Genomic DNA, 14,216 nt, shown 5'->3' on the forward strand with positions numbered 1-14,216 from the left:
GTGAAAGACATGAGCACCAACATAACCCCACAAAAAAAATCGAAAATCGAATATACATACACCGCGAATGAAACTGAATAAACATTTATTGTGGCATTCTAAATGTTGTCTCAAAAGTCTCATTAGGTTGTTGCGTGTAAGCGTCCTTAGATATTCAAGTTCAAAGGTCATGAGAATCAGGTTTTTCTTTTTCCGGTCGCTCAACAATTTCAAAGTCATTATCATCGCATTCTCTTTATTATCAATGACTTTTATCTTCAAACCTTCAAAAACTTCAGGGTCATATGCAATTCTTTTCTTTCTTCATCGAGATCATGTTGATACGATGAAGCGTTAAGACATGCATGTCCATTACATTGGCCACAAGCTAACGAACATTGCAACCCTGATTTTCGGCATCCATAGCGTGAACTATAACCGTTCTTGCAGTTGCAGAATATCCTACTAAGCAGTTTTGCTAATCGTTTAAGACATTTCTGAAATAGGAACCAATTTAGAATACGAAATACTATTTTATAATTGCCGCCTGTATTTGTTTTGACGTTTCTTAAGTTATTTTCTAGGTTGCAATGTTACGTTAAATAAAATTGTATTTTCTAATTTGCTAGCTTTCCTTTGCAAATTTTAAGATACCTGCTTTCGCATTTTACATAAATAGTATATAGTAGTAGTATAATAGTAGTCATATATCAATATGAAGTAAACGATAACGAACCGCATCGCTGAAAATAACCATTTTCCTCCTTAGTGGACACCTAGAGTACCCCATAGAAGATTTTCTCAAAATATCCAAGTCCACCATATTAGGCTGCCAGTCATGGTATGGATACATTATGAAAATGTAGTTTTTGACCCCTTTTTTTAAAGGTTGCAATGTTTTTGAAGGTTGCTTTATTATTTTATAAGGGAAAAGCCCACCTATTGTGTGTGCTTTGTGTAACTGAAAAAAGTTGAGGAGCGCCTGGAAATTTTAACCTCGGACTTTTGTTACAGAGAATGAATTTATTTGGCCGCGGTGAGATTTTGTTTACTACACAATAAAGTGTAAAGTTTACCAAAAATTCTTTTGTGCTTTTGATTTTTTTATTATTTAAACGAAATAATAGTTAAATAGTTTTTTCATGTAGGTACTTATACGTTCAATTTACATGCCAAAAGGAAAGCGATGCAGAACTATATTGGCTATATTAACGGTATTAGTACCTAAATGAGAATCGTAAAACATATATTTTCTAAAAAGAACATCCCGAGGTAAAGGCCAACAAAAAATATTTTCTTCTTAAAGTTTAGAAAAATCTTTTCCAAAATATAAGGAAAGTATTTTTTTTACATGTCTTTACAGGTTATAACACGACATCAGCGTTTGTCGAATTTAAATGCTTAGGATGTAAGTACTTTAGCAAAAATTGTTCATGAAAATTGTAGGCTTGTATGACCATTTGATTATGGTAATACATATTTACTTACAAATCGGATGAAAATTTTGGTAAGCCAATTTTTTTATTAATTTTCGCATCATTAAATTGATGTATTCTCCAGTTTAAAGATTGAAAACATCTGACTTCCTAGAATTTTTGTATATTACGTTAAAATGAAGCCACTTACGAAGTTTTAGACTAATATTAATAGTTTAGAAGAAAAGCCGCTGTACCGTGGAGTAATACTGATCTACCATAAGAAACAATTTTTTACCTCAAACCGTATTAGGTATACAAAAGTTGTTATAATGTTTCATTTATTTTGTAATTTACAGTTAAAATTGAATAATTGAATAGCGACATTCTAAAAATAGAATTATTTATTGACATATTGATGATACTGAATATGTAAAAGTATTAATCTCCTAGACGATGGGACATTTTTAATAGATAGCAAATGTCCATTTCGTATGGAATATTTTAAGACAGGATGAGCAAGTGTGTGGAATTTTTTTGTATTCTGATTTTTGGGTTTTTTCTGTACTTTGTTTTGCTTTTCCTATTATAAATTTATACACCGATTAAATTGTTGAATTGAAAAGTAGTAATTGACTGGTCACTTTACATATTTATTACTTTATATAAATTTTTAATTTTTCATTTTACTATAAGGTCATAGTTATAAGTTGCATAACAAATTTGTTCCCCACCTAGTTTTGCCAAAAGAATCTATAAAATACAAAAAAACTTTCGATCTTCTCAGTACTGTTAAAATTGTTTTCATTAATTACTGCAGTTCTCTATTTTTGAAAATGATTCGTACGGTAAGTTATTTTTTAATTAAGTTTGAGATACTATTAATGAAATAAAAAGTGTTATTTTTAATCATTTAAAAATCAAACTAATCAATAAACTAGAGAAATTAGAGTGAATTTTTGTGTAGATTTCTGCCATCATGTATATGAATAGAAAAGTAAACTGATAGATTCGATAGATAATTAGTTTTTCTCTGCTTATTTAGGTACATACTTTATTTTTTTAAATGTAAAGGTTTGTTATCTTTTCGAAATATTAATCAATAGTGTAAAATTTAACGTTCCCTTTTTTAAATCCATTTTAGAACCGGTATGGTCGGTTTTATTCAAGTATATTAATTTATACATTTTAAATTATGTAGTATTTTCTAGGGTGGCGGTCAAATAATTAAACAACTTTATATTTGTTGTAACGTTTCGCTTTAGTCAACCATGTTCAGACTTTTGAGCTACTGCGGTAGTTCAAACTGAAAGAATGTTTAAAATTAGGTTAATATCTGAGTAGAAGCAGTAACACTTCAAACGTCTGAAGATGCTTGAATAAACAGAAACGTTACAAAAATTTTTTTTAATTATTTGACCTCCACTCTGGAAAAAACTACGTAATTTAAAAGTAATGATCAGGAATCTAACCCAAATTTATATTTTCAGTCATTTTCGCTTGCTATATGCTGCACATGTTAGTATGTAGTATTAAATGGACATAACCTTTAATAAATAAATAATAATAATAACTTTAGTTACTCTACATATTTAGTAATACATGGTATATAGGTTTTCTACACTTCTAAATACTTAGGTTGAGATATTAATTTTTTTATTCTATATTTGGAATCTACGCCTACGACATTGCGAATAATTTTTTTTTCTACGATCAAAAAATCATTTTTGAGGTTGTTAGAACGTTTTGAAAAGTGCAGAGATTCAAAACGTTTCTATGACCTTGGAGAGAGCGCATGACGTCACTAGTATCTACTGTAGTAGTAGAATGCAAGTACGTGCTGCAGTTGATATCGTTGGTGTTATGTGTCTAATTGTAAAAAACCAACAATAAAAAACGGAAAACAGTTTCTTGTTTGTTTTTGGAAAAACTGAGCAATTTATAATGCAAATAGGTCCTTCTCTTTTCAAGGAAACGTAGCCTATTGTTTATTTACCATAACTCTCTTTCGATGATCTATAAAATAATTGATTTGTTATATCGACCAAACATATACGTCGCAATACCAATCATACTACGTTCCTTGCCAGTTTAGCGTTTCGTATTTCTTCGGTGTTAAAGTTATTGTCATTTGTTGTATATATTCGAGCAGTATAAATAAATGTATTTTAGTGGAACTTAATAAATCCAGACTTAATTCTAATCGTCATAATTCACGTTAATCACAACACTAACATCATGTTTGATAACATATGTACCAAAATTTTAAACCAGTGGCATTTTTTTACCCTCTTTGAACTGAACCAAAATAAATTTTCCTTTTCAGAATTTTCTTCTTCTTTCTTCCGTTTCGTCCCAAGAACTGTCATCACTTTCACTCAGACTTAAGTCACTTTCATCTTTAGGGATTCCTTGGTTATCAGTTTTCGATTTCATTACTTTTAATTCCAATTTCATCCTTTTAGTTCCTACCTTTATTTTTTATTGTTTAGGTTTTGCCTTTCTTTTCCTAATGAGTAAAAAAATTTTCCAACAAATTGACAAAGCCCTTGTCTGCCGCAAGGAAGGCCCATTTTTGATCGTACTAATAAGAAACTACAATTTCCGTTGGTAAAATTTGGAAACGACTTGCCCCTGTTACATTCATTGCTATGCCTAAAGCATCTATTGTAAAAAAATGCGTGGGCCTCCCCAAGCGCGAAAAGTTGATAGAAAAAACAGTAATTTTCAACGGTATGATTGCTTTTAGTGACCAATCTTTATTATAAAAGTGGATTCGCACTGATTTTCGATGTCATTCCCCATCCCAATTGTTATTGCTTATATCAAATGTAAAGTAAATAAATAAAAACGCAATGGTGGTCAATTGTGCCCATGGTCGCGTGAATAATCAACTACTTCATCTCCAACTATACTACCATTATGGATTTATTTTGTCATTAAATCATAATAATAAAAGCAAAAATTCAACATTTAATGATGATAAATGATAAATAGGATTGGAATGCCTAATAATATCAAATTAATAAAACTGTTATTTATTTTCACTATATAAATTTTTATTGTCATTTTTCTTACATAAATACATATTAAATATACCATTTCGTTACATTATGTTACCATATATTTTAAATTATACTCTACTAACTATTCTGTCACAAACATAAAAAAGGAATGTTTGGGTTTAACAAAAAGATATTTTGTTGCAATTTCAGGTTGTTCTTTTGGCATTAGTGGCCTTCATTTCGGCCACCCCTGCCCCCAAAGCAGATCCGAAACCGCACCACGCTGAGTATTCTGCACCCTCGGTAGACTACTCGGCTCCAGTCAGCAGTTACCAGACTGTTGAACATGCAGCTCCAGTCTCACAACATTACGAATCAGCACCATCTGTAAGCTACGTCTTATATTCAGAACCGAGTGTCAGTAAGGCTCATTACTCTGCACCAGCACAAAGTTCATATTCTTCTTACTCAGTTCCGAGTGTCAGTAGCGCTCATTACTCTGCACCAGCTCAGAGTTCATATTCTTCTTATTCAGTCCCAAGTGTTAGTAGCGTTCAATACTCTGCACCAGCTCAAAGTTCATATTCTTCTTATTCAGTCCCAAGTGTTAGTAGCGCTCATTACTCTGCACCAGCTCATAGCTCATATTCTTCAAGTGTACCTGCTAGTAGCTATTCATATGCTCCAGCACACAGTTACTCATACAGCCTTCCCGTTCAATCATATTCGTATACAGTTCCCACAAAGAGTTACTATTACTCCTATACCCTTCCTTCACAAAGTTACTCCTACTCCCTTCCTTCACAAAGTTACTCATACTCCATTCCTTCACAAAGTTACTCTTACTCCCTTCCCACACAAAGTTATTCCTACTCCGTTCCCAGTCAAGGTTACTCCTACTCTCAACCAAGCGCTTGGCAAACAAGTTCCTCAGCACAGTACGCACCGTCTTATGGCCACGCATCATCTGGATCTTCTGGATGGGATAACTCTGGTTCTTCTGTAGCGTCTGGTTGGGGTGGTTCTGGTTCTTCTGGATCTTCTGGATGGGGTAACTCTGGTTCTTCCGGAGCGTCTGGTTGGGGTGGTTCTGGTTCTTCTGGATCATCTGGATGGGGCAGTGGAGGAGGATCCGGATGGAGTAACTCTGCAGGATCGTGGTAGAATAATTTCTACAGTAATGACAGATTAACAAATGTGTCCGCTGTATTTTTGTAACTGATTTATGTACATGAGAGATGTAACTATAATAGATGTTTACAAAACAATAAGACAAAGTTTTAGTTTTGATTATTATTTATTCTAGGTATACGTATAAATTAGTGGGGGTAAAATACAAAATGATCCATTTTGAAATGTAAATTATCCACAACAATTAGTAATGTTGTTATTGTATTTACAAACTTTTCATGATCATGTGAAAGTATTTTGACGAAACAATAGCTACATTTGTGCTTACTGTTGCTCTAAAATACCAACATTTAAAGCACTAATTTAAAAAATAGAGTTATCCAATGTGCGTGAAGAAAATTAAAAAGTGCATATTTAATGATTTCCAGTGAAATGTGTGCTACAATTGATAAAAGGTCAACATGGAGGACGTTAACTGTCATAAACTTACAAATTATTTTCGTTTACAAGAAAAGCATTGAGGCTAAATTAAGAGGATGATCCCTTAAACAGACAGGGTCTCCCTCTCCTGTTGTTTTCGATAAACTTTCTTACCGATTGTTTTTTATGGAAGCGTAGCAAGCTGTGATTGGTCTTTGAATTATGTGTTTCTCGTTTTTTGAAGCAGCTTCAATAATCTAAATTTCAATTATTTTGAATCTCATGATCAATTTTTAGGCAGCAACCATGAACAAGTATTCGGTACCTACCTATCCATCGTTGCCATTCATACCAGCATAAAAAGTCCTCAAATCGATAATTTTACGAAAACAATAAAAGTATGTACCTTTTAGATCAATTCATAGACACCATCTTCTTTAAGTGCAGTACAATATGAAAAATCGAAAAGTGGATTGAATATTTCAAGACAATTAAAAAAGGGGGTTGTGTGGAATTGAACTAAATGAAGCACAACAACCTAAAATTTCACAAAAACATAAAGCATGCATAATTTTGGATTATAGTGTTAAACATCTAAAGGTATAACTCAGATCATTTTCAAACGTATAAATAGGATTATTTGTATGTGGCCAATTATGAAATTACACTTAGACAGGATAAGTAGATTAATATTTTCCAACGTGTTGTACGTGAGATATTTCTGAGGAACACTGAATTTCCCAAATATGTAACTAAGGAACACCCATCTTTCTCACACGAACAGTCACCCACTCATTCCCACGATTCCTGAAAGGAGGCTGAAGGGGGCCTTCCGCCCTACCATCTGGCGTAATCCGAAGGGACTGCCCGTCAACCAGCATTACAGGCGTGTGGGAATGAGAAATCCAAAAAAAATTTTTTTTGTTCATTCTAAAAGAGGGGTAGTTTTTACGGTAGTTAGGTACAAAGGTTAGCGGCTGGTGTCTATACAGTAAGCAGACTTCGTGACGGATATCTATAAAAAATTCAAAAACAATAGAAACACAATTAAAAACTACCTAATATTAAAACTAAATTAACTAGCTACTATCTCTCTATCTATGCTAAATTAATTCTATAATATATACACTATTTACATGCTTTTAGAAAAAACCTATGATCTAACGTTTTTTATATTATATTACGTCCTATCCTGTCGTGGTGGTTTTTAGAATTATTTTAACTATTTAATTATTTATTCTTTTTTCTTTAGACGCTTTTAATTATTTATAATGGTTAATATTTTGTTTATATATATGTGTTTTTGGGATATTAAGTTTCTTTTGGGGGACTCATGCATTACAGCCCTCGACGGTTTGTATCATTTCTTAACACCGTTACACTTGCAGCAAAGAAAAAGCATTAAATTAGACGCGAAAAGTCGGTGTTGGTTTTGCTTTAATAATTTTTGTTATCACTGGTCAGCTCCGATTGTGTTATACAATAAAGAGGAAGAAATTGAACACAGAACTATACTATATGCTTTATATTACAATGCTGGTGGTTCCATACTCTTTGGTCATTGAATATACGACATATTATGGTTCCACAATGTACAATTGCCAGGAGATTTCAATGATCGGTTAGTACACAAACCCTGTGTTATATTTTAGGGAGTATCTCCTGTAAGGTCCGACTGGGTTTATCGAGTTATTAACTGTATGGGCTGATGGTCATGGAATTATCTACAGGAAAAAAAGTAAATTAATATCTTATATATTGTACCTACAGGTTTGTATTTTGAAGCATGTTCTGCCCTTCAACGTTGAATTTGGTGTTAAAAAAATACAAATACTGAAATTTACATGAACATACTAAGTAGCATGACTTAAAGTAGGGTCTAATTTTCAAGAAAAAGGTAGATAATAATTACTGTGTTGCATAGAAAATCTTATTGCTGTACCTTCTACTGGATCGGCCTTTTTTTAAATCCGTTTTAGTGCAGTTTTTGTTCTCATGCACGAAGAAATGAAAAAGGAAAATTTACCTAAATATTAAAGCGATATCCCACTAGCCCGTTGCTCCATAAGCGAAAATAACACAAATTACAATTTGAACTCAAACCCAAGTATTTTAGTTGATATATTACAAATTCAATTGTAATAATTAAGGAACTTGAAATAATTTTTAAAAAAGCGTGGCAAAATTGAGATTATTACAAATTACCTAATTAATTCTTTTCTTATTCTTAAAATTTTAACGGCAAATTGAGTCATTTACAATCGAAAATTGTAATTTTCGCTTTGCCATAAAAAATTTGGGTTATTTTTTACATTAGTTGATATTGGAATTGAGACATGAAGATTAGTTAGGTAGGTAGTATTCACCATGTAGAATCGTTTGGTAGTATTAATTCCATGCGAAAACCAATGTAGCTTGAGATACAGACTCCTAAAGTTTTCTTAATTGGAGGAAATTCCGGTTGGTACGGCCCTGGCTGCAGCCCTTCGTCAGTTGCTCTCACCAAATATGCATTGATGATGTCATTGTTTAGTTAGGTAGATGTATGACAGACTTGAGTACCTATAATGTCCCTGGCCGCCGAAGGCGGGCTGATACATTAGAATAATGTTAGGAAGATATGTTTTAGGACAAACGATGTTTGGCGGGAACAGCTGACGGTGGGCTGAAGCCAGGGCCGTACCTACTGGAATTTCCTCCGATTAAGAAAAATTTAAGAGCCTGTATCTCAATCACATTGATTTTTAAACAAATAGTAAACAAAATTCTAGTAAATACTACTACACTACTTTACTTGGTGAGTACTACCTACCTGACTAAACTTCATGTCTCAATTCCAATGTCAACTAATGTAAAAAATTACCAAATTTTGTTTTCTCCGTGTCACATAAGAATTAGATATTTTGTAGTTTTTAACCCTCTACCCCTCTAAATAACCTTTATCTCTAAAAGGTTAAGTAATGTAGTTATGAGAACATTTTTTTTGTTATAAAGAGCTAAAAATTCGTCTGTAATTCTAAAACAAGAACACTAAGTAAACGTTTACTATGCTCTAGTTACGAAACAGTCCGGTTTTGTAATTTTATTATGTACATACTCCATAAATAATGTTTACTGACCGTTGCACACCTTTTGTTAATATACATATGCTCTGACATAATAAGCAACAAACACAAAATTGACCTGTCAAGGTTAAGGTCCCTGTATACAAATAGCAAAAGTAGATCGTACTAGTGACCTCAATGCTACCAATTTCATTCATTCTAACGTTAAATGTTGAAATTGTGACCTTGATTGGAGCGCAGTTGTGAAAAACAGTGTAACGTATAAGAGTCTACGTTAAGAATAATTACGTACTTATATATTCAATAATAATTTTACGTTTTAATTGAATTAGGAACTAATTAGAGTAAACAAGGAACTGTATACTGAGAACACTGAAGCCATTAATAATTATTATTATTATTATGAAAAATAAACCTCAGAAAACCTTTGAAATACTGTAATAATAACTAATAATCTTTTTTCTAATGGATGTGTCATACCAATTACAGGGTCGCTTGTAAAATAGATAAAAATACATATATTATTAAATGAAATGTGTTATAGGCGAATGATGAGGATAACGTGGATAGAAAAAGTTAGAAATGAAGAGGTATTAGAAAGAATAGGAGAACAGAGGACTCTACGGAAGACAATAAAAAAATAGGCGAGATAGGTTGGTAGGACACCTTCTCAGGCATGAAGGTCTAGTCAGAGACATATTAGAGGCAGAAACAGGAGTTAGGAGGAGTAGAGATAGACCTAGATTAGATTACTGTTCGCAAATAGTTAAGGATGTGCGTTGTTCTAGTTTTAGGGAAATGCGAAGTTTAGCTCAGGATGGAAGGGAAGAGTGGAGGTCTATGTGTAACCAGTCTTAGGACTGACGACCTTATGATGATGACATACCCTTTAGGCTGGATTCATGCGATTACGGTTCGTTCGCGGCCCGATCTCGGTCTGGTAAAATTTAATCATGTCTGTATTAGACAATCTGACCCAGTTTACCATTCAACCTTGAACTGTCAATAATCGAAGTCGGATGTATTTGGCTCATAATTAATAATAATAATACTAATACTATTACTGTTTATGCTACTTGTTTATTACTTATAAATATTATTTTAAAAGTCAATTATTTACGCATAAATTACCTTTTTCAAAAGTCCACTTTGGTTTAGACATCGTTAGTACTTAGAATTAACTTAAACAATAAATTTATTCAATTACTCAATAGAAGTTTAATAGAATCTGTCAAATGTACATTAATTACAATTTGATGCAATTGTCGCTTCAACGAGTAATAGCTGACTGAACCGGGAACAAAAGAGCATTCATACTATCGATACATGTTGTGACAAGTTCAATCTCGCACAAACAAAATTTTTTCAAAACTGATCGCGACTGGAATGGGATTCGACCGGAACTTGACTGTTACGGACAGTATGAATGCACAAATTTGATAATATTTTACCAGACCGAGATCTGACCGCGAACGAACCGTGATCGACCTTATAGTGTGAATATAGCCTTAAAGACACTGTGGGTTGAATATGAAAACAAAATCAGAAGATTTTAAAATTAGTAGAATGAATATTGCACGTTATGGCGGAAAACAGCTATCAAAACTGAATTTTATTATTATTTAGTTCACTTCTTCTTGTCTTTATAAGGACATTAAGTTCAGATTTTCTAAAACGTCAAAATCTAATGTCTTGCAGAATATTTTTCTGAAATAAATATGACAGTAATAGCAACAAACGGCACACCAACCTTCTCTAACTACATTGTAAAATATTAGCCTATTGCTTTTTAGTATTTGTCAATGGTATTATTAAATTTTAGATTTTTTTGATACAAATTTCAACACGAAGACAAACAATAGCAGAATGCGCCAAAACGAGTCAGATATTTAATTGTATTATAGTTAAATTATCTAATGAAATTCCGTGAAAAGCTTGGCTTTTTTTAATTAAACTCTAAAACTAGCAGGTACTGTATATGGAATACCTTGTCACTATTTTTAATGCCAAGGTTTTATATTATTATCCTATAAAGTTCTTTAAACTAGCGCGTTAGTTTGAATATAGGTACGTATTTTTACTTGTTCCATAATTGTATGGAAAAGCAACCTCTTTAGAATCATTACTAACCACCATAACCCTCCTATTTTAAAATAAAAATTCCATAGATAACCTAAATTACATTTTTATGTTATATATTGCGTATAATTAGGACATTCAAAATTGGTATATTCCGCAATAAAACTGTCACATTTACTTCTTTCTTTCAACTTACTAACTAGATTAGAGCGGTTGCTGACAGAACTCCTACATTTACCCACGACAAACGTTGTAAGGAATATCGTAAACATAGAAAAGAGATGTCAGGTAGGAATTGCAGCGGACACTAATAAATATGAAGAAATAGCATTACACCGATTAATGTGTAACAGAAAGAGACGCAGACAAGTAGAATTTTAGCGTGTTGCCAGCTTCGGACTTTAAAAAAAGTTAAACATTTTCAGGAATTTAGGAAAGCAAAGACACTTGTTTAAAGATAAAACTCCAACCAGGCAGTTATAAAACCGACCCTGATGTATTGCACCTGTTGCTATTATTGAGTTATCTCTTTTTATGAAGCATTTCCTAACTTAACAAGGGCGTATTCAAAACGCACTAAATGATTACAGTCTCAAGTGGAAACAAGGAAGGAGATTCTTACAGATTTGATTTTGATTGTCCCAACTATACCTACTTATTTTTATTACAGCAAGCTGGGTGTTGTAAAACTCAGAAATGTTAGTTATTCAAGCTGCGTGGCAACCCAGACGTTTTAATTCCAGCTCAAGGAAAAACTAAGCACGCATTAAGAGGCCGTAAATTCGCAACTTGTTATAAAGCGTTGTTGTTCATTCAATTACGCACTGTTTTTGTAATAAGTTTAATCGGAATTAATTCATTATTGTATTGAATATCAATATTACAGGTCAAGGTTCTTCTATGCGAACACCTTATAACTGTCAATGTCAAGTACCTCACGTGCTTGTTAAACAGACTATTGTGAGATTTACGTAATTTTTTTATTATACAATATTGTATCCTCTATCGCTGTACACAGCCGTGTTAAATCACCTTTAACTCAACTAACTCTTTAGTATCCAAGACAGAAATTCAAATACAAACGTTACTGTGTTATAGTCTGTAAACAATTCCACAACCCCCTAGTTTTAAACTACGCAACGGATTTTAATGCAGGTTTCAGCAATAGATACAGGAATTTAAGAGGAAGATTTATAAGTACAATACATGCATATTCTAGTACGGAAAAGCCTAGAAATTCAACGATTTGTAATGTGATGTCGTAACATAAACACCTGTTTCACACTTAATGCAACCTAATAAATTGCGCATAACTTGCTGATAATATTCCTTATTGACCGTTCTACCCCGTAACAAGAACTCATGGTGTATCACGTCCCTGCAATTGAAGAAAACTGTAAGCAAAACCTTCATATTCGACCTTCCTTGGCGCGCTTTTTTCGGTCTTGGCTCGTGCGGCAGCTTACATTGGGATGATTGAGCTTTGATTTCCACGTCATAATCATAAACCCATGATTTGTAACCAGTTACGACCCTCTGGAGCAAATTTGGTTGGTCGCGGGCAGAATTCAACAGCTCCTTAGCAATAAAAATCGAATGTTTAGGCAACTTCTCGAACGGAGATCGGAGACAATTGGCCAATTCTATTTTTTCACGTCATCAATCGCAATGCGTTCGCGCACTTAATTTTGTTTTTCACACAAAATTTAATACAGAGTTTTTGATCTATTTTTCCAATTCAATAGGTAAAAATCGAAGACGAGCCAAAACACGTGCATGCAAAGCAGCTATCAAGAATTAACTGAACATTCAACATGGCCGAACTTGTCGGTATAAGTGAGAGACATGAGTACCAACATAACGCCACAAAAAAATCGAAAATCGAATATACGTAAACCTAAATTCAAAAACAGACCTTTAGGTACCTATTTACGTACAGACCAATTTTTTATACAAATAAGATATTACAATACTTCTAGTTTTTTTAGTTCTTTTACTTTCCTTACATACCAATACATATTTTTGATCAGGCTATCTATTTATGAGAGTTCGAGATAACATCTTTTTTGCTTTTATCTTTTTCAGTTCCTACTGAAAATTCCCATTTGCTCATTTGAATGGTATCCAAATAGCCGTAATTTATAAATTCTAAAATCCTCCGCCATTAATTATAACCAAGTATAATTTGAATGCTTTTCTTTACCAACTGTGTATTTGTATCCAAGTGGTGATGAATTTATAATTGTCCAAGATTTTGTGTTTATTTTAACATTTTTTTAATTGAATCGTAACCCAATCATTTAAAAATACAGATCCACTTAAGAAAAATCATTGACCAAACAACAAATAGTAAGGTAGGCAACGATTATACCTGAGTTTAGTGTAGTATTTTTGATCTTTTACAGTTTGAATGTGAATAAAAATTGTATATTATTAATAGTTGTCACATTGTTTCTTAATATTTAGAGTTTGTTACGGGTCCTCTTTCTATTTTTGTAATATTTGTTTATTAATTCCATTTAATTCATTGAACTTCAAATGGGTTGTTAACTTCAATACTTCCTCATAGCAAAATAATAAAAAAGTTGGTAAACGAATCAAAATTACCAGCACATTTTACACGTTCAATAATTGATGGACATTTCTTTTCCTAATTATATGTAACTTAACAATATTATTTTAATAATTATAATGAATATTGGCAGTGTAACGTGAAAGTATTATCTAGGCTTAATATTTTAAAATTGAATAATCTTACAATTCGAAAAAGGTTGTTAAAAGTGTAAGTTTTCTTGAAGGTCTAGTCAGAGCCATATTAGAGGCAGAAGAAGGAGTTAGTCGGAGTAGAGGTAGACCCAGATTAGATTACTGTTCGCAAATAGTTAAGGAAGTGGGTTGTTCTAGTTTTAGGTAAATGCGAATATTAGCTCAGGATTGGAAAAAATGGAGGTGCGTGTCCAACCTGTCTTAGCACTGTGGACCTTATGATGATAACAAGTCTTATAATATCGAGGGAAGTAAACGAAATACAAATAGGCAATATTATAAGAAAAGAAGAAGAATTCAATAAAAAACTGTAATATCTATTAGGTATATATAATTAAAGTAGGTATACCTATTTT

General features: G+C 32.6%; 1 protein-coding gene across 1 annotated transcript; it reads left to right on the plus strand.

The window, feature by feature from the left end:
- Nucleotides 1-2,184: 2,184 nt before the first annotated feature.
- On the plus strand, nucleotides 2,185-5,679 carry LOC108735378 (prisilkin-39-like). The gene is made up of 2 exons (XM_018467315.2): nucleotides 2,185-2,242; nucleotides 4,610-5,679. Exons 1-2 carry the CDS (start codon nucleotides 2,231-2,233, stop codon nucleotides 5,561-5,563), a joined length of 966 nt encoding a protein of 321 aa, XP_018322817.1. The 5' UTR covers nucleotides 2,185-2,230; the 3' UTR covers nucleotides 5,564-5,679.
- The last annotated feature ends 8,537 nt before the right edge of the window (nucleotides 5,680-14,216 follow it).

This window comes from Agrilus planipennis, unplaced genomic scaffold (assembly GCF_000699045.2).
Source record: "Agrilus planipennis isolate EAB-ADULT unplaced genomic scaffold, Apla_2.0 scaffold27, whole genome shotgun sequence".
In the NCBI taxonomy this organism is placed as follows: Eukaryota; Metazoa; Arthropoda; class Insecta; order Coleoptera; family Buprestidae; genus Agrilus; species Agrilus planipennis.